The sequence below is a fragment of the Carassius auratus genome, chromosome 26, assembly GCF_003368295.1.
Source record: "Carassius auratus strain Wakin chromosome 26, ASM336829v1, whole genome shotgun sequence".
Lineage (NCBI taxonomy): Eukaryota > Metazoa > Chordata > Actinopteri > Cypriniformes > Cyprinidae > Carassius > Carassius auratus.
The window spans coordinates 1,930,688-1,957,197 of record NC_039268.1 but is presented as its reverse complement, the minus strand read 5'-3'; the positions used below and the strand labels follow the sequence as shown (position 1 = coordinate 1,957,197).

The 26,510-nt window shown below is 35.9% G+C and overlaps 2 protein-coding genes across 4 annotated transcripts in view; one reads left to right on the top strand and one right to left on the bottom strand.

The window, feature by feature from the left end:
- The window catches only part of LOC113044055 (nephronectin-like), a 36,212-nt gene extending 20,699 nt beyond the window's left edge, over window positions 1–15,513 (top strand). For all 3 annotated transcript variants that reach the window (XM_026203646.1, XM_026203644.1, XM_026203643.1), the window contains 9 exons: window positions 1,664–1,783; window positions 4,284–4,403; window positions 6,486–6,620; window positions 7,414–7,536; window positions 10,082–10,510; window positions 12,866–12,955; window positions 14,358–14,456; window positions 14,808–15,067; window positions 15,151–15,513. In XM_026203646.1, the coding sequence (XP_026059431.1) occupies window positions 1,664–1,783; window positions 4,284–4,403; window positions 6,486–6,620; window positions 7,414–7,536; window positions 10,082–10,510; window positions 12,866–12,955; window positions 14,358–14,456; window positions 14,808–15,067; window positions 15,151–15,261 (1,487 nt within the window). In that variant the 3' untranslated portion in view covers window positions 15,262–15,513. The remainder of the gene's footprint in view (window positions 1–1,663; window positions 1,784–4,283; window positions 4,404–6,485; window positions 6,621–7,413; window positions 7,537–10,081; window positions 10,511–12,865; window positions 12,956–14,357; window positions 14,457–14,807; window positions 15,068–15,150) is intronic.
- A 6,362-nt stretch (window positions 15,514–21,875) lies between these two features.
- The window catches only part of LOC113044052 (TBC domain-containing protein kinase-like protein), a 43,691-nt gene continuing 39,056 nt past the window's right edge, over window positions 21,876–26,510 (bottom strand). Inside the window, exons 24-26 of the mRNA XM_026203640.1 lie at window positions 24,299–24,474; window positions 22,274–22,433; window positions 21,876–22,147 (exon numbers count right to left, since the gene is read on the bottom strand). Of these exons, the coding sequence (XP_026059425.1) occupies window positions 22,037–22,147; window positions 22,274–22,433; window positions 24,299–24,474 (447 nt within the window). The 3' untranslated portion in view covers window positions 21,876–22,036. The remainder of the gene's footprint in view (window positions 22,148–22,273; window positions 22,434–24,298; window positions 24,475–26,510) is intronic.

Below are 26,510 nucleotides of genomic sequence, written 5' to 3'. Positions count from 1 at the left end.
CAGTGCCATTCATCTATTTCAATCTGTGCACCTGTCAAATATAGAATGCATTTCCTGCATAACCCACCGCTAAAGTTGGCGCCATTCTCTCAGATCTGGGCCATGCCAAAGACACTCATGTACGGCAGCCAGGAGAATCTATTTTCAGTCCAGTGCAGATGAGACTGCAGGCATCACGCTACGTGTCTGGCCTATAAACTTGACTGTGTACCCTACGATATTGAGATCTAAGTGATATCGCCTGATGCGACTATATGGTTGAGCTCGGATTAAACTATGGCCAACCCTTGTGTTATACCCAAAGTGTTGCTTTGCCTTGGTAAAATAACAAAAATCTTGAATTCAATTATTTATTTATTTGAGCTATTAACAAATGAGGGCTATTTCTGTGCCACTCAGTAATTATTTGAGCAATCATTTAATGTTGAGAATAAATAGATAAAAGAATAATTTACCAAGTTATTAAAATATATGATTTTATTTCAAACTAATTGATAAACTCATTTATTTATTTTTACTCTTTATTAAAATCACAACTATTTGCATCTTGCTTTATCGATGGCACACGTTTTGTGTTAGAATAGAATATATAGAAAAGTCTGGATATTCATTAATTATCCTTAATTACAAAATGTCTAATATTTTGGATTTTTTGGAAACTTTTCAGTTCTGCACATTATTATTATGTAATGATATATTTTTATTTTATATTCTAATATTTTCGGCTTTCATTTGAATTTTAGTTTGATTCATTATCCTTAATTATAAAATGTCCTTAATTGTAAAATATAGAATTTTTGTAAACTTTTCAATTCAGCACATTATTATTATTATTATTATTATTATTATTATTATTATTTAATAATCTAAATGATCCTTTATTGTTATATTTTCTGCTTTTATTTTACTTACAGTTTTAATCATTTTGTTTTTTTTCTTTACTTTTATTATATATATATAAATATATAGAATCTTCTTTCAACTTTTTTTTTTTATTTAATTTATAACTTTAGTAATTTTAGTACTTTAACTTATTTTATGTAAGTTAGCTGCCAAAGATTATTTGCATTTTATTTATTTTTTTATGAAAACCATTTTGAATCATTTTAGTTTGAGTTTTAGCGTTAATTAACAGCAGTTGCAAAATAAATTATGACAGATTTGATGTCAAAACTTATTGATAATTGCTTTTTTTAATTTCTATTATGTATCACCCTATTTTTGCCACCTTGCACTGGCACTCAGCCTGCTGTCCTGAAGGTTTGTTTTAAAGTTGCTTATGAATAAAGTTGTGACTAGTTACTTTTCAAAGTCTAGAAATAGGTCGACGGCTTCCAAGTTTAGAATATGATTTAATGTTCAAAGCTTGGGAATGAGTACGTAGTTGACCTTTGCAAGCCGTTCCCTTTCTGTGCGTCAGAATCAAATCCCAGAGTCAGGCTCGGAGCGCTGGAAGTTAAAGTGCAGGTTTGTGTGGTGTGGAGTGAGACGCTGAGGTGGGCCTGTCCAGACACAGCTTCGTCCCGCAGACGCCTCCTCACAGGTTTGAAAGGATTGACCTTTCAGATTTGGCCTCTGGTTTAAGCCTAATTCCTGCCCCGCTCGGCCTCCCGTCTCACACCAGGATGCTCTAACCTCCCCCTCTCTCTTCTTCTGTCTGCAGACTTGAACGAGTGTGGCCTCAAGCCTCGGCCGTGTAAACACAGGTGCATGAACACGTACGGGAGCTACAAATGCTACTGCCTAAACGGCTACATGCTGCTGCCTGATGGGAGCTGTGGAAGTGAGTCACATCTGCTTGTTTTGCAGCTGTGTCCAGCTGTGTCAATCGCCGCCTGGTTCAGTAGCTCTTCTTGAAAAGTATGATAGTGCTGCCCAGCAGGGAGAAGTGCAATGTGTGTATACTGTTTCTACAAGCTAGATTTCCACTGGCTTTTCAGCATGTTGTTCCAAAACAGCTTTATAAAGGACAACTCTACAGTGCAAAAATCATGTGGTGCATACAACATAACATTTCATTTGAGAAGAAGAGAACAAAAAATAATTTTATATACTTTTTTTTATATTTTTAATTTATTTTATTTTATTTTTCATAGATGCATTTAAAATGTTTTATTTTATTTCCCTGTAGAAAAAAAAAATTGTTGAATTTTTCTATTTTTATAATTCATTTAGAGGAGAGAACAAAGAGCAGTACTGTCTTCCTGAATGTTTTTATTTTATTTTATTTATTTATTTTTTGTTTTATCAGATAATTAGACCATGCAAAATGCTTGACACATAAAATTATGCTTGCTTCTATTTTTATGGTTTCGGTTAGAGAAAAAGCAGATTTTTTATTTGATTTTATTTCCCCAAACACAAATGAGATAATCAGACAATGCAAAACTAAAATGCATACAGCATAACATTATGTTTGTTATAGTTTTATATTCATAGTTTTGTTTAGAGATGAATACATAAGCAAAATTATTTGATTTGATTTGATCTAATTTTACAAATATGCATTTAAAATGTTCAAAATCAATATTTTCCTTCCTGGGTTTTATTCTTTTTATTTATTTATTCTTTTGTTTTCAATGTGTGTGTTGTTAGTTTCTTCTCCCATACACACATCATTCTGTGAGCTCAGGGCGTCCCTCAGCCCTGCAGTGAGTTTTCAGATGACTCACAAAAGCATATGAGAAAGCTGTGAACTTCAGCCCTGCCAGTAAAGGCCAGTTATTGCTGTCCTCAGGTGATTCTCACTACAGCGAGTGGCCCGTGCCTGTGCTTGCCCGGTGCTAAATCTGCTTCCAGAGGCCTGGAGATTCCAGTCTCTGATAAATCTTCTCTCACCTCCCCACAGCTCACACTTCAGCAAACACCACTGAATCACAGAGCTCCTCAGAGTGTGGAGCGGCTCCTGTGATCTGTGTGTGCTACAGTGATCCTCAGTGCTGGAATCACAGATTAATGCATGGTTTGGAAAGGTTGGGTGCTGCTCTGATAAGAGTCTGAATGGGTCCACGTGCCTGGCTCAAATAATGTAGAACCTCATGTCACTGGATGAAAAAATTATTGTCTTTAATAAACTCAATAATGATAATAATAAATTATTCAAATACAGAATATTATTCTGCCTACAATTAAAAATAATGCAAATAAATGTAGAAAATATGAGTTTATTTTATAATATATAATAATAATAATAAATTGTAAAAAATACAATAAAAAATAAAGCATAATATTCCACTTACAATGAAAATGTATAAATATAATGATATAAAAATATTAATTTATTTTATAATAATAATAATAAAAAATAATAGTAAATTATAAAAAATAAATGCATGTTATTCCACCTGAAATGAAGAATAATTATTAATAAAAATACATTTAGAAAACATTAATAACTACAACAACATACAAATAAAACATTGCATGAACAATGAAAAATAATGAATAAAAATACATTTGGAAAATATGAATATATTTTTATATTATAAATTAATAATAACAATAACAATTATTTTTTATTTTAGAAATATAAACAAAATAATAATAATAATATTAAAATCCCACTATAATGGCAGTCTAAAGTGAGTTTTAAGTCAATTTTGCTTAAAATAAATGTCAAACATTAATTAAACATTTATTTCAAGAAACAATTATTCAAAACTCAATTCAGACTGCCATATTAATTGCATTTTAATATTGTTTTTATTTGAGATATTTCGTCCTGGCCCAGTATATATTGATCTATTACTCAGTACTGAAGAATAAAGAGATTTTGTAACGCATCCATCAGTTCCCCATCTCATTTTGTTTCCTTTAGGGACTAAGGGAATAATAGAGTTTTATTTTTGTTTTTCCACCTGCATTAGCAGTAGCGATGTGCCATCTCTTATCTCTAGAGTGTTTTTTACCTCGCTGTCTAATGGAAAATGGGTTGTACTGTGACAACACCAGTAGAGAATGTGGAGTGGTGTTTCTCCGCAGGGCTAATAGATCACTGCACAATCTAATAACACAAGGTTATCTGCTTCACCACTCATTTCCTTCAAGGCCATGAAGCTAAACGTGGAACAGTGTTCCCTTCTCTGACCTGTGGCCTTGCACCCCATTCAGTGGTGATTCATCTTTTGTCTATGTTCATTTGCTTGCCTTCTTACAGAACATCTATAGGTGCATTTTGCTTTTCATATGTCTTTAGTGCTTACAGTAAGCTGTTCTTTGTTGAACTGAAAGTGGCAGATCTATGTGATTGTATGATAGATCTGCCGTCTGTGTGTTTCTGTCAGATGCCCGGACATGCAGCATGGCGAACTGCCAGTACGGCTGTGAGGTAATGAAAGGAGAAGTTCGCTGCCAGTGCCCTTCTCCAGGTCTACAGCTGGCTCCAGATGGCAGGACCTGTGTAGGTATGTGTTCATGGGGAATGCATTTCTGCAGCAGCTGATCACAGTTCACTGCTTTAAATGGGAAGCAAAGTTTCCTTGAGCTTTAGGAATAATTCACTCTTATTTCCCCCGATAAACCCCCAGTTCAAAAGAATCATCTCTTTAAATCTGTCATTAAATGTGCCAATAAATTAGCTGCTTATTTAACAGGATTAATCGTATATTTTTATACTAATTATATATATTTTTTAATATAAATTATTAGCGCTGTCAAACAATTAATCGCGATTAATCACATAAAATAATTACATAATACAGTATATCTGTGTACTGTGTATATTAATTATGGATATATAAAAACACACACACATACAGTATATATTTAGAAAATATTTACATGTGTATGTATATATATATATATATATATATATATATATATATATATATATATATATATACATTTATATTCATATTATTTGTATTATATATAAATATATTTCATATATAAACACAATTTTTCTTAAATATATACATACATGTGTTTGTATTTATATATACATAATAAATATACACAATACACACGTATACTATGTAAATAAAAACTTTTATTTTGGATGTGATTAATCGCGATTAATCGTTTGACAGCACTATAGACAATATCTAAATTTAATATGTATTATATATTATTTATAAATGATTAATTTATAAATTAACATCGCTCTTTCAGCTCTATGTTTATTAGTATTTATTATTAATGATTTATTATTAATAATTTTCAATCCTCCAGCTGTTTGCATTAGCAGTGATACTAGCAATGGTATTCATTAAGAAAAAAGTGTCAATAAATATGATACATTTAATAAAATGTATATATTTCTTTATGTATATATTTCTTTTATTTATTAAATGTCTTAATGGTAGATATAATATAATTATTATATATTATTATATATTTTTACGTAATCATTATACGCATTAAATTAATATATATTTGATTTTTAATGCTTTTAAAAATACATATTATCTATCTATCTATCTATCTATCTATCTATCTATCTATTTCCAGGGAATAAAGATAGTGATAAAAATGTATAGGCCTATCCAGAAATTGCCTTGAATGAAAGCATCTGTTAATTTGCATAACGGTAATTAGATGTAGACTTCAGTAAAAAAAAAAAAAAAAATGTACTGAATAAAAAACATGACCCCTTTAAGTCACAAGGAAAGAGTGCAATCTCTTTGTGCTCTTGTCATCTTCTGAATCCAGTATGTGACATGATCTAGACTTTCTCTGTTGTGGCTGTCACTCAAGATGACATCATTTTGCTGTTTCGTTCGTATCCCACACAACAGTTGCTTTCATTCACAGCTGCGTTCCTGCTCCGAAATCTTAAAGATCGCAATAGTCCTTGACAACAGAGCTGAGCTTCTGTCTTTAGATCTGAGTGCTTGGAAACTTCATTATGGTATTGGTTTATGACTGCATTAATGGCATGCCATAGTCTCAGAGACCACATCTCACACAAACATCTTTAAGAAGCCCATATTCACATCTTTACCACACAGTTCTCTAAATCACAAAGGCAATGCGACAAATTGAGTCGCACTTTTGTACACGTCTAGCTCCCCTCTTTACATTTTTCCCATCTTTCTGTCTTTTTCTGGAGGCTATGAGGAGGGGAGTGCAGAAAAGAGTGTGAGTACCATCAATCAGAGACTGACCATCTTAATGTTTCACAGCACAGGTGTTCAGCTCTTCAGGTATTTCAGCAGAGGACTTTTATTGCTCCGAGGAGGGCAGCGTGTGTTGGATGGATGTCTGTACATGCACACAAAAGTGTCGAGTTTGCCGCACGCTGCTCTCCGTCTCCTGCAGAGCGTTCACACGCCGCTTGATGCATATCGCAATTTAGCTAAACCGTAAATGCAGCATATGCCAACACAAGATATTAAAAGAGGAATGTACAGAGATCCAATAAACAATCCTGGCAGCATTACGCAACATGACAGATCACGAATAACAGTAACAACCTCAATTCCCTGAGGCTTTTTTTAATTTGATCCAAAAGCTTGTAAAAGAGTGGAGAAATGTTTGTTTTGCAGACGTGGATGAATGTGCCACAGGTCAAGCGGTTTGTCCTCGCTTCCGTAAGTGCATCAACACATTTGGGAGCTACATCTGCAAGTGCCACGATGGCTTCGACCTGCAGTACATCAACGGGAAATATCAGTGTGCAGGTGAGCCGTTTCCACTAAACACAGATGTCAGTTCGTTTTGATTGGAAGATTCTGAAATACTGCAAGCTTTGCTTTTGTCTAGAACGTTTTTACACTTTCCTCGCATTCCTGCCAACAGCAGGTGTTTTGTGCCAAGTTCAGGTTGTAAATAATACAGCGGCAATTGTTTTAAACAACATTTCACGTTTTTCAGTTTTATAAATAGATAACAAGATCACTCTGTTCCAAAACTTTGAGAGTTGCCTGTAAAAAGACATTTTCTGGTCTCATAGGTTTGCTTTCAAAAAATGAGCGAAATGCATTGGCAACCTTACATTGACTAGTTGTAAGAAATGATTGCATGTGTCCTTCACAGACAGGACAATCCCCCCAAAAATGTGATAACTCTTTATGGTACAGTTGCTCATTAGAGTGCCTATTATTAGCATATTGGCTGTTTATTATAGTGCTTATAAAGCACATATTCTGCATGACCATATTCTTCCTAAACCTTCCCAAAACCTAAACTTAACAACTACCTTACTAACTATTAATAAACAGCAAATTAGGATTTTATTGAGGCAAAAGTCATGGGTAATGGTTTGTTAATAATAGCTCACATTATTATTATTATTATTATTATTATTTTATTTTTTCATCAGATAAATGGTGAACATAAGAGACTCCATTGAGAAACATGAAAACAATCTTGTTAACTCCAAACTTTTGATTTGGTTATTGTTGCTCACTAGGTTTTTAGAACACGGCCAGTGACTTCCTGCTTTAATTGTAATTTTGTATTTATTGATTTTAGATGTGAATGAATGCTCTTCAAATCAACACCAGTGTAGTCCACACGCCACCTGTTATAACACACCTGGTTCATACAAGTGCAAGTGTAAGGACGACTACAGAGGGGTGGGCTACGACTGCAAACGTGAGTAGAGAAACCAAAATATAATAACAGCTCGCTACTCTAAAAGTAACATTTTGATTGGCATCTGTGATTCAATCAAGAACACCAATGGAATCTTTACATTCCACAAAAGGCTCTTTTAGTTTATTAAAACATTCTTCAGTGAAAAAAAATGGTTCTTTTAAGAACTGATCACTGAAAGATTCTTTTTTGGAACCTTTATTTATGCACAATCTGCAATGCTACAGTTGATACAGAAATCCAAACTGAGAAAAAAATTATCACAACAATAAAAATATCTCATTTGGATAAATGAACACACTCCATCCATAAACTAATCACATTACAGCTCAGGCAACAATTTAATTGGTCCCAATCTGTTCTCCGTTGCAGTGATTTTGATTAATTTGGATTACAAGCAGCTGTATGAAGTAAAATAAGGTGGAACGGTGCTTTCAAAAGCACTTCAAGATAAAGGTTTGGAAAGGCTTAAGTCGGGGGTCATTAGTATAGAGGCTTTCAAGCTCAAGAGCTGAGGCAAGGTTATCATTAAGAGGTGGGAGGCATACAGTACCAAGCTAAAGGCTGATCACAGACGCTGCCAGGAGATTGATGGACTTTGAAGGAGCTACAGGCCATTTCTGTGCCAAAGACTGATCTGGCTTCTATGGGAGGGTGGACACAAAGTAATGACATTATTAAAAAGTTTATGATGCCTCCTTAATGTTGCAACTTCTTTCAGACTAGAGGAAGGAAACAAAATACACGCTCGAGTGTTTATTAGACTTTTGCATCTGTACATTTCAATGATAATATGTATAATAAAATGCAATGTCTCCATTTTTTTTCTGTCCTGCACTGAACAAGAAATCTCCACCTGGGTAACACTTTACCAAACTTTGCAGTTTTATTCCCGTTTATATTTGGAAGGTTGTTACATAACATTTTATTCTTGGCAGTATTTTCTGCCAACAGCCAATCATCTGATCATCTGTGTAAAAACTTTTAACTCTAAAATGTCAACAACAAAACAGTAATCTCCAACCTGGCATTGTCCAGGAAATTCATGCTAATGAGTGCATTTTCAGTAGATAATCACTTTTTTTAAAATATATTTAAAATATAACATTTCAGAAAGCTTGTAATAGAAAAACAGTTTTCTCAATTTACTGTCTTTAAAGTATGTTGGTTTCTTTTAGTTAAAATGTTCACCTGTGGGGTCTTGCTGTAGACCACTACTGCAACTGCAGCCACAGCAGTGTGGTAAATATTTCCTTTTCGTAGACCATTTCCCCTTTCCTTGGATTGGCGCACTTGTCAGTAAAGAAAAGAAGATGGATGGTGCAAAATCTTGATGAAAAGTCTCAGACAGGAAGTTGAACATAGGTAGACTGTTAAGCTTTGAGCGTGACTGCATCCCATAGCACAATGCCAACAGAGCGAATAGTGGCTGAGTGACAGGAAGGACAATGTCCACGAGTGGAAGTGAGTCCTGACTGAAATATTCCCAAAATCTTTGGAATGAACTGAGCTGGACAGTCCATCAAGGGTTACATTGCACATTCATGTAGATAACAATACATGAGAAAAATAAAGATGCTGTTGGCTTTATCTGTGTTATACTTGCATTGCTGTAATCTTGATCTTGTTATTATTTGTTAAGTGGACAAAAATAGTTGTTTTGAGTCTGACACCTGATTTAATCAATGTTAAACCAATGAGGCAACACATCCCTCTTCAGCATCTGGTCTAGAAACTTTCATCCAGGTGTAACTCAGAAGTGCTGAAAGGGTTGAATTACTGCCTTTTTGGGAATCGCATATCAAAGCCCCTGTGAAACCTGAGATAGCATTGTCACATTCATCCCTTAAGTGTTCCTTCTTTAAGCACGACACAAGCACAATGGTGTTTAAACTTCTGCAATTCACGTCAAATGTGATGGATGGCTTTCGTGCATTCATTGAACACATGAGCTGAAACCATCCTTTTTATTTTCCTCTAAAATAAACGGGGAAATTTATACTGGAGTCTAACTTCATAATGCCAAAATGAATGGTCCTTTTTTATTATTATAAATTTTATTTGACATAATTATGGTGAATTACAAAGCTGAAGTAACAGCAAAAATACAACAAGAAAAAAGGAAAAAATAAATTACCTAATGGTCCTGAAAAATACGTGAATAATAATGAAAAACAACTTAAACCAGCCTTCTTGTTTTAGTTTATTTATTTATTTATTTTGGTGTATTTTCAACTGGTTAGTCTAGTTGTTGTATTATTAGCTTAACTTACAGTAAACAACATTTGTAATGTTGTAAATTTGTAGTATATAAATTATATTATTTAAATTAAATGATTTAAAATGTATTAATTAACAATATTTTTATATTTAAAATAATCTTGGGCATTATTCAGCTGGTCAGGCTTGGAGACCAACTTGACAAGCAGTTAAACTGTCTGAATGCCAACTATGCCAGATGTAAACCTATGCAACGAGGAAATAGACTCTTGGTTGAGACTAACTTAACTTCAGATTAAACTAAGAATCCTCTTTGTTCTTTTAGCCATCCCAAAGGTGGTAATTGACCCGCCACGACCTGGAAAGACCACACCGAGCAGCAATAACAACAAAGGGGGCAATAAAATTCCAGGCTCAGACCAGAAGAGGACCACCACAACAATCAGACCACCAGTGACGGCTAAACGGATCTCACCTACAATAACCACTGAACCTCCTCCAACCAAAAAAATCACCCCTCCAGCGAGAGTCCCAACGACCACCACCCGTAGGCCTCTCATCCCAACACGTAAACCCCCTGTGGTGGCGACGACCAAACCTAAGCCCCCATCCCGTCAAAAGCCTACCACAAAATCCCCGGTGGTTACAACGGTGGTTCCCTTTATTCCAACACACAGACCTTTCATCCCATTTGTGACGCCAGTTGATAACAGCATTAAAGACAATAACCAGAAACAAAGAGGGGATGTTCACAGTAAGTACATCTGCTTCAGTGTTATTTAGATCAAAATAAGGTCAAAATTCCTCTGCCTTAAAGTTCAATCACATTAATGAAATTTGGGCAACTCACACAGAAGTTACTTTCAAAACAAGCAGCTTTTTGTACAGGTCAACGTGACAAATTAGTGCAACCAACTTTTGCTAAATCTGCATGGGTAAATCTTTAGGCCCAACATGAAATTCCTGATCACTTGAATTCTCAATTTCTGGATTTCGCTTATGAAAATTTGCCAAACACTGGTAAATGTGACCGCAGCTTTACTGTAGAATGTGCATGTACTGTACGGTGGTGTCCAGTCCTGCTCCTGGCACACCAGTGTCCTGAAGATTTTCACTCTGTACTGCCTTAACACACTTTCCTCAAAGTTTCTAGGAATCCGAAACAACTCGATTAGCTGGTTCAGAATTAGAGTTAGGTTAATTAGAATTGAAGGTGAGCCAGAAGTGTCCAATCCTGCTCCTTGAGGGCCAGTTTTCTGAACTTGTCTCAACAGATTCTAGTGAGTCTGAAGACCTTGACTACTTTGATTCAGTTAAAATTAGGGTTGGAGATTGAAAGATTTGATACCCCTGCATTAGTTGAGCCAACCTGAACGTTTTTTTGATCTCTTCACAAAGTCCCGCCCCCTTAGTTACTGTTGCTATGTCTGACAAGCCATGACGCTCTCACACCACACATCATGTGAAACATTGCGCAGCAAAGAGGAAACTGACAATGCGCCGACAGACAAGACAGAGCAGGTTACTTCTGGTATAAACAAAGTCTCAGCTTTCAAATTTTGTCATTTATTTTATGAAATTCCTCTTTAATGTGTCGTGACAGATCGCTGTGGTGCCTCAGTTCAAGCAGAACATGAAACTACCATATGTTCCTCTTTACTAGTTATTTTATTAAATAAAAATAATCAGAAGGTATCTTGTTTCAACTGTCCAAATGTCAATAAACAGCATTTTTCAAATTCAGTTCCACCAATGTTAATCTACTCTTCACATGGTTTGTTTGTAGGACAAAAATGGCACATTTGGTCTAATGGTCACTTGTCAATCAAACTCCCAGCCAAGGGTAAACTGATAAGTTTTATAAGATATCGAAATGAATACTTGACAAACATTTGATGTCTAGAGATTTCAGGCATCTTTCCATGTTCAGATCGATTGGAGCTAGGAAACAGCTGCTATGGGACTTTCCATAGGGTGTGCCATATCATTTTATGATTCAGAAACATGCTCCCCAGTGACAATGCACTCTTTGCTGAGCTCGCAACAGCCCGTGTGCTGTTTTGCAACCAACGTGTGAATCCAGAGAACCGCTGAGTGCATCATTTGGGACTGAGCAATGAAGGCCTTTGGATCTGTCCAAGAAAACCATTTCCAGGCCCAGGGGACTATGTTGTTTCCTTCATGTTCATAAGCTTTTTTTGGGCATCTCTTGGGCTTCCCACAAGGCAGATTTTTCAGGGAAGCAAATTGCACCCCAAAGCCTCCTATCCAGATGACAGCACCTAATGAAAACAGAAGACACACCTAGAGAGATTACATTACCAGTCGGCCCTGCCTCAGGACATAAATCAGTTACCCTGCACTGCCTTCGAGAGCTCAAATAGGCCTAATAAATAATGATGCCTCTGTGTAACATAACAGTGGGGAAATAAAGCAAATAGACTCCTAGGGATGAAGTATAATTATGTCTCCTTGATCAATTAGAAACAATAACAAGCATGTCAAAGTCGAACAGCCCCAACATGAACACCTGCAGTGTTCGGAAACGACCCTAAGGTGAAGTTGGTTTATTACATTAGGTTTTAGGACGAGCTGCACATGGTGCTTTCACAAGCAAAGACTTGAGGACTTGAGGGATTATTGAAATCAGTAGACTAATCACAGAATTGACTTCCATCCAGTTATCCTGTCATATATTTGACGTACACACTCTCACTAGTCATCCAATCCTCCATTGAGTATGTATTTTGGTTATAGGTTAAAGATTGGAGGGGATAATTGTCTTGTCCCCAACATTTCTTTGTTTCAGTTAAGCCATAATGTACGAGAAACTGTGCGACTACGAGCCCTTTAGCCATTGCTAAATTCACCATATAGTGTCTTACTGATGCAGTCAAAAACAATTAAGCAATGCCATTTAGTTCTAGTGTTATATATATATATATATATATATATATATATATATATATATATATATATATATATATATATTTATTTATTATTATTATTACATTTTCAAAAGATTAATCACCTACTCACTATCATGCATAATCATTTTACTATACTGCTCGCTATAATCTAACTATTTGTTTTCTTTGCTTCCTTCTAGTACCACGAAATCATGGGCAGAACAATGTGCTTGATATCGATTTAGACATTGAACTGGGCAACACGGAAGAGGAGCTGAAGGATGCCCCAGGTAAGAGACGGCTGCTTTTATTTTGGCTGAAACTGCAGATGAATTTTCAGTGTTTGATGTATATATAGAAACAGACATGCTGTACTGTATGGGAACACAGTGAGACTGTACATTTGCTGATACCTCACAGGCATATTGTCGTTATTAATCTTGACGTACTATGATGTCACTCCAGACGAATTGCCTCGGTGGTGTGAAGTGAACACTGAACCTTGTGGGAAATTCAGGAATAGCACAGTTTTGAGTTACTTTTCATTTAGCGGTTTCACTTATGCGGCTTGCAAGGGCAGTTCCCCTGGAGCAATCTGTTCAGCGTGTTACTCAGGGCCATGATGATAATAGAGGATTTCAGTTAATGGACATCTTGAATCGATCCCGTAATGCTGGGAATAGCAGCTTAGAGCCTTAACCAGTATTTTGATTGTTTGCAAACAGGGTGTGAAATTAACACTTGCCACCAGCCACATGCTTTTTTTATCTACCAGTGTGAAGGTCAACCTTTAAGAAACAGATATCTGTCAAGACAGGCCAGTGATTGGAAACAAATTAGATTTTTATTTTTATCTTATATAGATATCTGATTTTACAGCATTCAATTTAACTAAGTGTATTTATTTCCTTTACACTTTAAAAAATAAAGCTTCCAAAAGGGAGATTTCACAGAAGTGTAAGAATAACCCATTAGGTTCCCCAAAGAACCTTTCAGTGAACAGTTCTTAAAAAAAATAATAATAAATTCTTAGCGTGCAAGAACATTTTAATACTCCAAAGAATTTTTTTCCACTGTAAAGAGCCCTTTGTGAAATGAAATGGTTCCATGGATGGTAAATGTTCTTTGTGGAACCATTCGTGCCAATAAATAACCTTTAATTTTAAGACTGTATATTTGTGATTTACTTTAATTCTGAAGACATATTCCTCCAAACTAACAGACATTTACAAATATGCCAGCTAAAAACAAAAAAAGGTAAAAAAAAAAAAAAAGCTGTCACTGTGACGTCTCCTTTCATAGGTACAAATATACCATATAAATACTAATAAGCACCCACAGGGGTAAATTATGTACATTACAAAAGTATTAAGGTATATTTAAAAAATGTTGGTATTTGGTAACACTTTACAATGAACTTCCTTAGTTAACCTTATATTAGTTAACATTAAAAATGTCTAAAATATTAATTACTCTTTGCTAATTTAAATTTCAACATGTACTAAAATAATTTTTTAATCAAAATGTATCTTTTAGGTTATTGGTTATTCCCAAAAAGTCCCATTTTAAACTTTATTTATTTATTAATAATATCTTATGTTTCTGGAAATACCCTATATGCTTCGTAACTCACATTTTACACTGTATTTTACACTGACAAATTAAATTGAGCCATTGTGTGGTATTCCACAGAGACTGGACACCTGAGCTGCTCTTTTGACCACGGTCTCTGTGCATGGATCCAGCGCAGAGAGGGAGACCTTCACTGGGAGACAACATCAGATCCTTCAGGTACAGACCAGTTTTCACTATGTTATGTATTTATTTTTTTCATAGAATATTTTTGGGTCAATGACAAATGAAGAAGTCTCAGATGATAAAAATAAAAAAATATTAAAAAGTGATGCAGGTGCCATGCAATATTTGTTTTCATGTTTCACATTTCATTCAATGAATCTAAAAAGGTCAAGTTTAGTAAATATTTGGTATAAAGTATAACATTTTCATATAACATCTTCATATAACATTAAACATCTTCAAGGTTATTTTTTTTTTCAAGTATCGTGCATTTTTGAATCATGCATTTTGTGGAGATAATGTTTTCACAAATCAACTTGTATTAACCTTACCATGCCATTAAAGGTGGGCGTTACCTGACGATCTCAGAGGGCGGAGAGAAGCGAGGTGGGCGTGGCGCTCAGCTGATCCTCCCCCTGACTGCGCCCTGGAACGAGGGGAACCTCTGCCTGGCCTTCAGACACAACATGGCAGGGCACCACGTGGGCATGCTGCAGGTGTTCGTCCAGAAGGGGCGGCAGCACAGTCCCGCCGTCTGGGGTCGAACGGGAGGAAACGGCTGGAGGTCGACGCAGATCACCATTTGGGGCAATGGGCTAGAAAGCGTAAGTGTCAACACTCACATCACCGTTTGAGAGCAAGTCAGCTGGAAACCAGCATCGGTGTTTTGTGGTTTATGTCATTACAGGTGGTTGTGAAGGGCGAGCGGCGGAGAGGCCGTAAAGGCGAAATAGCGCTGGACGACATGAGTCTCAAACGGGGCTCCTGTCAGGAAGAGCACAATCTGAGGAGACTTTAACACCGACAGAGACTTTTAATGCCAGCTTTATTCATGGGACTCTAGGAAGACGGACACTTTACAGAAATGGAAGTGGCTTCCTGTCAGTCCCAGTACAGTTTCGGTGCACTTCCTCTGGCCTTCCTCAGTGGCTACAAGTGCATGTTCCAGCTCAGTACAGTGCTGCAGGGATGACATATTTTTTATAGGCCAAATCCTTGAAGTTTGCATTTTCCTACTTTAGTTCATCGTCCTAAAGTCAATGATTTTAATTTAATGCCTGGTTAAAGGCAAACTCAAGATATTTTCACATTTTATTCTAAGGCATAAAATGCATCAGTAAACCCTTTTAATTTTTTATTTAAAGCTTTTACTTGTATGGAAAAAGGCAGTTGCTAATTAAATGTCACAACAGGTAAACTCATCTACTCGTCGCTTTCACAGCCTCATGTTTTTAATGGCGTTCTTAAAGGGGGGATGAAATGCTCGTTTTCACTCAATATCCTGTTAATCTTGAGTACCTATAGAGTAGTACTGCATCCTTCATAACTCCAAAAAGTCTTTAGTTTTATTATATTTATAAGAGAAAGATAGTCTGTACCGATTTTTCCCGGAAAAAACGAGCGCCTGGAGGCGTGACGTGTGGGCGGAGCTAAAGAATCACGAGCGCGAGTAGGCTTTTGCGTTGAGAGCGTTTGGAAGCTGTCACATTACCGTGAGGAAAAAAAAACATCCAAAACAAACCATGGCTAACCGTCAGATTCAGCGTATATTTATGATCCAGAATCAGATCCAGAGGCTGAAATTTAACAAGAGCAGCATCAGCAACGACGTCTCTATGTGGTATGTATTGAAACTGTATATATTTGCTTATATACTATATATATATATATATATATATATTTTATTTTTTTTAAGGTCTACATGTGGAAAGTGCAGTTTAATGCCAACATCGCATGTTGTTTACTTGATGTGCTTACGCGCCGATAGCTAAGTTAACAACACAGAGATATTTGAAGCAGTTTTACTCACCGCCTGCGGTTCCAACACACGATCGTGACCCTTTTTCGTTGGGACTACATTATCCTTAAGAAATAAACGATGTGCAAATCCGGCGTCAAACTGGGCCTTGTTTGTAAAACAAGCATCTTCGAAATGCAGGGAACAAACAAAAACACTTGCACAACTCCGTTGATGCTCTGTAAAAATAAACTCCATCCACTGGTCCCTTAATGCTGTTTTTTTTTTTTTGTAATCTGTGCAGGGTTGTCTTGCCCTGGCAACCAAAAACACACTTCTTTTGTGACAATTCGGTCTCTCGCTCTGATCAGTGAATGTCTCTGCTCTGCTCTACGAGAGCGCGCGCTCTTCCGGCAGAAGTGCCTTTAGGACCCATATAAGGAAATTCCGCTCCATCTAACGTCACACAGACCCTCACTCGAAAAAAACTTTCAGAAACTTGTGACAAACCGGAAGAGGTATTTTTGGAACAAAAATACTCCTTCAAACCTACAACTTAATTTTTGAAACTTTGTCCATGTTTAGCATGGGAATCCAACTCTTTAACCGTGTAATTTTTCACCCCCCCTTTAAACTATTTTAACTCAAACTTTCAGCGAAAATGTTTTATTGGAAGTGTAACGGTGGTGACGCTGAAATCACGCGACCGTTGTGTAGTTTATTTACCTTTTTACTTCTGGTGAGTTGTGTTCTGATTTTTCACGTAAGAATCACAAACTTTTGTTGATCACAAACCTAATTTTCGACAGTAATCCAAAAACCAGTTGGGTTTCAGTGGAGTGAACCAAGGTGATGCTAACTTCCAGGTTTGCCTACAAAAATACATTACTGCAGCGCTCTATTGGCTAAAATGTCAGAAAATATACTTTTGTATATTTTAATTTTGTAGATGTAAAATTTGTCTCCCACTTCTAATATTTGTGTCGAACTGTCAAACAGATATTGTCATGCCATTGTAAATGCAAGTTGCCCAGTTGAACTGTTTATTTGCCACCTGAATGATGATGATGTCTTCAAAATCCCTTTTTAAATTCAGCCCACGTGTTTTGTTAACCAGCTAATCTGAGTGACGAACTATTTTTGGTGTATCATTGTTAATGTATTCATACATGTGTGTATATATATAAATATATTTCAGATATGCTTTGTAGGTGCATATATATGTGAATTCTTCATCGTATAAGTGATGCAGGACAATGTTTCCATCACACAACCCAGTTTTGAGTATTTTATTGACGTATATTGTCAAGTACAAACCATTAAACTGTTCTGAATTTGACTTCTTAATGGCTGTATCAGCCATTCTGTATGATCATCACAACCATGGTTTCCCTTTAAGACTGCGTGTTGAATATGAAAGCTCTTGGTTTAATATTCAGATGAAGCAACGATCTCCAGACATTAAAAGGTGTGTGAACATAAAATATATGTCTTGTATTTTCTTAATCTTTCAGTAGCGTGAAAGCTTTTTCAGTGACGAGTGAGAAACTGATTGTTTTTGTCATGTTGTTTTGCGCACACAGCTTTACAATTCAGCAAGCGGAGGCAATAATGAAGCAGTTCTCCGAAACAATGAAATGATTTGTTTATTCATTTGACTCAGTGACGACAGCTGCACAGCACTATATAGTGTCTTTTTTGTAGCAATATAGTTCTAATATGCATTTATAATATGATTACATTTCGAAAATTATTATAAATAAAATGATTAATAATTACAAAAATTAGCAGTTTCGTTGAATGCCGTTCGCCAGTGTGTTTTTGAGTCAGTTCAATTAATTATGCAAATGTATATTTTCAGATACTTTTCAGATACTGCTTTTGTGCTCGAACAATCCGGTTCGGTCTATTAATGTCTGAAAAACATCAGGCCTCATTCATGAAATCTGCAGAACTATTGTGTGTCTTTCAAAAACGCTTTCTTGTGTAAAATCATTGCATTCAACTCAGTGATTCGCACATAAATTTGCTCTTGCTTGCATTTTCTCACATGAACAAGGTCCATTTATTGCTTTGCTTTACTGTCTTATGGCCTTGATATGAATCAGTGAAACTCCCTAAGAAATTCAAGTCCCATTGTAAGCCATTTAAAAAATATATGTTTTGAAGTGGCAGTTTTGAGTTGTTCTGAGAGAGTTCAGCTATAACCTTGGTACAATCAACTGTAATTTTCATAAAGAAATACATTTTTCAATAATACAAAGCATTCAAGGACATACCTCGTCTGACCTTTGTTTGAATCCAGATGACTGTTGCTTATGTATACATCGGAAATAAGAATCTTCTGATGTAAATCCATTTTAGTGACAAGTGTTTTATAAAATATTCAAAGTCATTTAAATGTTAATTATACTTTAGATTTTTAATAATCTAATAATAATAATAATTCTAAACATATATATTTTTTTACTTTATTTTTAAACATTTTATGTATGTGTGTGTCATTTTGTGGTCCAGGGTCTCTCTCTCACACACACACACATACAGATATATATACATATATATATATATATATATATATATATATATATATATATATATATATATATAAAAACAATGGACCACAAAACCAGCCTTAAGTGTCAATTTTTCAAAATTGCGATTTATACATTGCAATAAATAAGCTTTCCATTGATGTATGGTTTATTAGGATTGGACAATATTTGACTGAGATACAACTATTTGAAAATCTGGAATCTGAGGGTGCAAAAAAATCTAAATACTGAGAAAATCACCTCCAAATGAAGTTCTTAGCAATGCATATTACTAATCAAAAATTAAGTTTTGATATATTTAAGGTAGGAAATTTACAAAATATCTTAATTGGAACATGATCTTTACTTAATATCCTAATGATTTTTGTCATAAAAGAAAAATCGATAATTTTGGCTATTGCTAAAAATATACCACAGCGATTTACAGTAAGCTGGTTTTGTGGTCAAGGGTCACAGACATTTCAAAATTTGATTATTCTGAAAAAGTTCATATTTTTTGTTACTTATTTTAAAAAGTTACATTTTTATATTTTCTATATTCATTACATGTAAAGTAAAACATTTTAAAAGTTTTATGAGCTTACAGCTCATAAAAGTAAAAAATCCAGTTATCTCAAAATATTAGAATATTTACATTTGAGTTTTATTAAATGACCATACCTACAGTATAAATTCTGGGTATCTTTTGTTCTTTGAAACCACAATAATGGGGAAGACTGCTGACTTGACAATGGTCCAGAAGAGATTCATTGACACCATCCACAAAGAGAGTAAGTCACAGAAGGACATAACTGAAAGGGTGGCTGTTCACAGAGTGCTGTATCAAAGCATATCAAATGCAAAGTTGACTGGAAGAAATTGGGAAGGAAAAAATGCACCAGGAACAGGGATGAACACACGCTTGAGAATACCATCAAGCAAAGCCGATTCAAACACTTGGGAGAGCTTTACAAGGAGTGTACTGAAGCTGGAGTATCAAGAGTCGCCACAGACATCTTCAGGAAAAGAGCTACCAAGTCACTTCTGAAACAGAAACAACATCATCAGAAGCATCTTACTTGGGCTAAGGAGAAAAAGAAACTGGACTGTTGCTCAGTGGTCAGTAATGATTTGGGGTGCCGTGACATCTGCTGGTGTTGGTCCAGTGTGTTTAAGTCCAAAGTCAATGCAGCCATCTACCATGAGATTTTGGAGCTCTTCATGCTTCCATCTGCTGACAAGCTTTATAAAGATGCTGATTTCATTTTCCAGCAGGACTTTAACACCTGCGCACAGTGCCAAAACCACTTCCAAGTGGTTTGCTGACCATGATATTACTGTGCTTGATTTGCCAGCCAACTCACCTGACCTGAACTCCACATGGAATATATGGGATATTTTCAAGAGAAAGATGAGAAACAGTCGATTCAACGATCCAGACGAGTTGAAGACTCAGTAGTGCTTCAGCAGTGCCACAGACTGATCACTTTCATGGCACACATCACTGATGCTGGAGGTGGTGCTGAAGGAGCCCAACCAAGTATTGACCTTTTCTGTTTTGCAAATCTTTTTTTTTTTTTTTGATTAGAGATATTCAAATATTTTGAGATAGTTTTTTTTCTTTCATGAGCTGTAAGTTCTTCAAATGTTTTACTTTACATTTAATGGATCTAGAAAATATGAAAGTTTCACTTTTTGAAATGTTACAAAAAAACTTTATGGAATTTAATTTTTTTGAGATGCACCTGTATACACACACACACTCTCTCTCTCTCTGTGTGTTTGTGTATACTACTCTTTTCTTGTAAAATATTTTGCCTTTACACTTTTAAAAACATAAGGCTGTTTGAAAAAAACCTTTGCAGAAGATTGTTCTTGTAGTAGAGTTGTGTTCCTCTAAAGGGAACCACATTACAGCCAGCAGGAGTGAATGATGAGTGTATTTTTATATTCTCCTGTATGCTCTGGGCTGGGTAGCAATGAGGTTCAAAATCCCGCAGTTATCTAAAATATCAATTTTATTGATCCCCAAGGGGAAATTGTCAAAATAAGCACATTTGGCTCTGAACTTGCTGTTGAAATGGCAGCAGTCACCTCAAGAGACACAGCTGTGAGGTGAAGTATGTACTTGCAGTGGCAACTTTATTTGGTGCACTTACCTACTGTAGTCTTATTAACTCCATCTTTCGCCTCTAGCACAGTCTGAATTCTTGCAGCATGGAAACACTGTTAACGTTTTTTCCATCTTTTCCTTACAACAGTACTGAATTGAAAACTGCCAATGTCCGCGGTAGAAGATAAAGACACTTTGTAACATGACTGATAATGGGAAGGTCAGATACCCCTGTACCCCTAAATGGATCCATGCTTTCAGGACCAATGCATATGCAAACAACTCGTTTTAAAGAAATATTTCACCTAAAAATAAAAAATGCATCACTTACTCATTTCATTCCAAACCTCTGTGATTTTCTTTTATTCACAAAACACAAAAGATGCTATGCAGAATGTCCCGCCGCTTTTATGCATTCAAGAAAAAAGATGCATCTTGAGGAAATATATTTGAATATAAATGAGGAGGATATTTTCAGCTAATAATGATTCAAATTTCAGGCAGACTGTTTCATAAACGGACAGCTTCAGTCCCCATCACTTGCACTGAATACCAAAAGTAATGTTTAGCAAATTCTGCCCAACATCTCCATTTGTGTTCTGTGGAAGAAAAAGCCATACAGGTTTGGATCAACATGAGGGATCAACATTTCTGACTGCAAACAGGATATTTAACAAGAGAAAATGCAGAATGAGGCTTCCTATTGGTTGGAACATTAACATTTCGACTATTAGTCAGCATTGTCCAATAACTCACAAAATGTAAACGGAAAAGGAAAGTCATTTAAGAGGAAGAGCGAATAGATTTTGAGCTAGCTCAGAATATCTTTTTACAATAACGTGGACACGCATAACACCAGGAACATTGATTAAAGTAAACAGGTTAATAAATACTAGAATGGGAATTGCAACTTTCAATTTAGTAACTTTTAAAAAATAAATCCATTTAAATTTGAAAACTACAAATAATGATTTTGACAACAGATACTGTAAAAAAAACAACAACTTTATTTGTTTTTATTTGTTTGGTCCCAAAATGTTCAGTTTTGTTATTCATTTTCAAGTTGAAACTTTTCAGCGCTGACATGCATAATGCCTTATACAAGAAAACTGTATTAGCTGAGAAATGTATTCGCTTTTTGCATCATGTAAAAAGTTTAAAAGTTTCCCTTTAACAGAAGAACATCTCATTATATCTGCGGGGATGGGACGGTTAAGAGCCCAGTGGACTTCATCTTGTTCATCCCTCCATCCAAGACACAAACGCGAGGGAAATTTACCTTCACTAGGTGAGCTGCAAACTGAAGGAGAAGAGAAAGTGAATTAACATCTTTATTCATTTGAATGCATTTTACAGAAGCCTCAATAATGTGACTTGCAGTGAGTGCATTTAACAGGATATTAATAGGAAAATCTAAGAACTTTACCGTGGTCGCATTCTTCATGATGCTGCTGAGGATCACGATGACACGCAATCTGTGTCCGGCCAGGGTGCTGGTGGCGGGACACTGGAGCAGCTCCCCCTCCGGCCCAAACGTGGAGGTGTACGGGATGTTAATGCTGCCTGGGATGTGACCTCGACTGAAGCTGCACATGTATGGTCAAGGGCCACATGAATGCATTTATTTAAATAAAAAAACTGTAATATTGTAAAATATTGTTACAATCGGAAAGAACAGTTTTCTGATTTAAAATGTAATTTGTCCTGTGATTCAAAGCTGAAGTTTCGGCATCATTACTCCAGTCTTAACTGTCACATGATCCTTCAGAAATCATTCTGATATGTTAATTTGCTGCTCAAGAAACACTTATTATAAATGTTAAACAATTAATTTTAAAGCCATGCCAAAATTATATCTTTTTAATATTTTTATGAAGGGAAAACTGTGGAGGCCATCACGAAGTTCTGTTCTACTCTGTGTGTTTCAGTGAATTAGGTGAATACCCAGAGGTACTTTGGTGTACGTATGTTCTGGTAAGACATTTTAAGCAGCACGCAATCTCTTGTAAGCTCTTGAGCTGGCCGTTTGTAACTGTGTCAGCTGAAGTTCACAGGATTTACAGAACAAACTCCACATAGATCCATCGGCTTTGTGGAAACCATCCAACTCCATCCGAAAACCACTGCAGCATTACAAAAGAAAAGAGACGGAGAACAAAGTGTGCAGGACAAGATAAAAAAAGAGTGGGGGGAAAATTCCCCTGGGACATCGTCTGAATACAACCAAGATGAGCGCATGCAAGAGCAAGTATCTCAAAGAGAAAGCACTGAATGAAATTCGGCAGGTGACCGGAGAGAAACATGAGATGAGGAAAGAGAACGAGTGCGTAGTGTAATTGAGTCATAACTCTTCTTAACTGCCTTCCTCTATAGATAAAGTTACAATCTGTGGTATTTTGCGCTATGTCATTCAACAAAAATGATCGGGATCTGAACTTTTCTGAAACATTTAACAAGGCCTTTCTCCGTTTCTCAAGAGGATGAGAAAATTCTCACATTAATCATTAGTTCATGCAGACTTTATACAGGCATTAAAACAGAAAGGTCTTAGTCTAACATTCATATCAAATATTGATATGGTCATAAATGGTGCAGAATACAGAATGTGAGGACAATGAATATTTACATCCATATACCAGCCCTGCAGCTTTTACATTATATTTGCTATACGGCAGCTTAATTTCCCTGAAGGCCTTGGATACATTTATTATGACTGCTCTTATGCTGCTTGTGTGCTCTCTAGAATCTACTTCAAGCAGCCCTAATGCAAACAATGACAAACCTCTTCAACAAATGTACTACTGTAATGCTCTCCCACACATTCCCACACTGGACTTTTAGTTTTCAGTTTAAACTGATCTGATTTTTACCTCATTTACATAAGAGTACAGCCAACTCCCAAATTATTGCTTTCAAACAGCAAAGCACAACTATGGCAACTCTGCAAGTATATTTATAAAAAAGCCTCCTTTGTTCTTGGAGTTGGTCTTAAATTTTTTCCAGTTTTTAATGTTTCTAATGTCCTGAGGTCTAGCTTGGGCCCTCGTGAGTTACACATAGAATGCAAAAAATCTTCCTAAACATAAAAAGACAAAAACGTGTTATATCTCAAGAAAATACAATTACACAACTGTTCAAAAAGGGTAAGGGTAACTAAGACATTTTTAAAAAGATATAAATACTTAAAAAAATGAAAAATATAATGCAAATATATTTCATATATTTCAAATGTTTCAAAATATTTCAAATACATTTTTTATTTTTTTTCCCATCAAATATTAAGTAGCACAACTGTTTTCAACATTGATAATAATATGTAATGTATCTTAAGCAGCAAATCACCATATTAGAATGATTTTAGGCTTGGTGAGAGTAAAAAATCTTGCTAAAAATTTTATTTTCTGTAAGCGTGAGGAATCTATTTGCAGTATCATTAAGACTGAAAGGATACTCTTCGAGGCTGCGGATGTCCACTGCCAGAATCTTAGGTTTCCCAGTCCTGGCCCTCTTGACAGGAGTTTTAAAGCAAGCCAGTCCACTGAGCTCACACAGGTCAATGAGGTCTTCCACAGATATACGCGGAGACACTTCTGCTTTCAGCTCGCTCAGCTTGAGTGGCTCGCGGCTCTGAGGGTGCAAAAAATAAGTGGTAAAACAACAGATTTTTAGCAGCACTGAGCGTTATTTAAAAAAAACTGTGCAAGAAAAAGTGATGAGTGGGTTGAAAGTAAGACAAGTAAACATAAGTGTTAAGCAAGAAAAACAGTGAAGAATCCTGGAGTACATTTAATTCAACTCCTGCATCCTGCACCCTGACGATACAGGTATCCCTCAGGGATCTGTACTTGATCCGATACCATTCTCCATTTATACCAGATAGCTTGATTTTCTTATCCAAATGCCTAGCTTTTCTATTTCACTGCCAAGTCGACCAAAATCAGGGCTCCTTTTCATGCCTCTATCTGTTTTCACTTCTGTGATCTTATATCCCTCTGACATCTCAACCTGAATGAATAATCAACACCTCGAGCTCGACCTGTCAAGACTGAGCTGCTCTCAAGATGGCTTCTGACTCTCAAACACAGCAGTTACCTCAAGGTGAATAAAAGCCCTAGATATCTGCGAAGATGACCAGCTCACACCCAGTGAACACATCACAGCAATCAAACAGTCTTAAGGCATTATAATGCACAACTCCAGAAAAACCTCAACTTCTCGTTAAACTTTTTTTCCCCAGATAGCGGAGGCTTAGATTATTCACCCGACCCTAAACCAGAAGGAGATACAAACTGTGTTAAATGGTGTTTAGATGTCAGTCCGATGATCTTTTCCTGTCTGTTTAGGTGGAAATGAAAGGTTCTGCAAGATTAGATGTTTTTTATTAATGCGACAGCTCACCAGGCTACCTGGATGTGCTGTATGACCCCTCAAGGGTATCCAAAATACTGCTGCTTAATTTAACCATTAGAAAATATCTATCACAAGCTGTTGTCAGAAATCCTCACATTTGCATCTTTGCTGAAGTCTTCATGGGGTGCACAAACTTGCCTGAATCAAAACCAATTTCAGGCCTACAATTGCAGCCAATGTCCTGGGCCCCTGCTATCTTAAATCCATTTTCAAACCCTTTTTTCAAAACCCGGTCGGGGCAATTAGCTTCATCTAGCCTATATATGCAAGGAACCCATCTGTCTGGAAATTTCTCCATCTGTGCCACATCCCAACGATTAACAGAGCAACAAATGGTCCAGTTGAACTCAGAACGAAAACCACTCATTCTCACATAAATATAATTTCTCCCAGTCGACAGAAAAGCAATACATCAATATTATAGCTCTAATTTGCACTTCAGGTTCAGGCACATTAGATCTTTATCAGAAAGGACTGATTTAATAGGCACAGTAGGCGTGGATAACAATTACTGTTCCTGTTCATCCTCTCTACACCTTAACACAGGCCAAATTCCCAAGCAAATCATCCACAGTAACCACCGACAGCAAGTGTATTACAAAAAGGGGTGGGCAGTATGGCCAATCTAGTATGTGTAGTGTGTAATTTTAGTAAAATCCCTTTCTTTAGCAATACTGTCAGGATTTCCAGTAGAATGAGCTATACATCTTTATCTGCATTCTGTAGCTCAAACAGCAGAGCAAGTCATAGCATTGCTGAGATTATGGGTTTGATTGCCACTGTTAAAAATAATGTTCTTTATTGGCTCAAGTACAGTATGGTACCAAGAACTTAAAAATCTTTCCATTGCACAAAAGGTTCTTTATAAAAGGGAAAAGCTTCTTTAGAGGTAAAAATGTTCTAAAAAATATATTCAATGGCATCACTTTGCCCATTTAACATGTTGAATCGGCATTTGTCGGGACATGGAATGTCTGGGAAGAGACATACTGTCATACTTGAGAATCAAAACTGCAAAGGATCAGACAACTTATAAGCATGTCATTTCATAGAAACATATCTTAAATTAATCTATCACAGTGTAAACAGTATAGTAAATTCTCTACTTATTTAAACATCTATAATACCACCATATTCATGATTGACATTTGAATTTAAAATGTTCAAATACAGTCATACCATAGTGCTATTGTAGTGTAATGTACATATTTATATCGCCTTTTGCCCTTTGTAAAAATTGCAATTGCAATTTA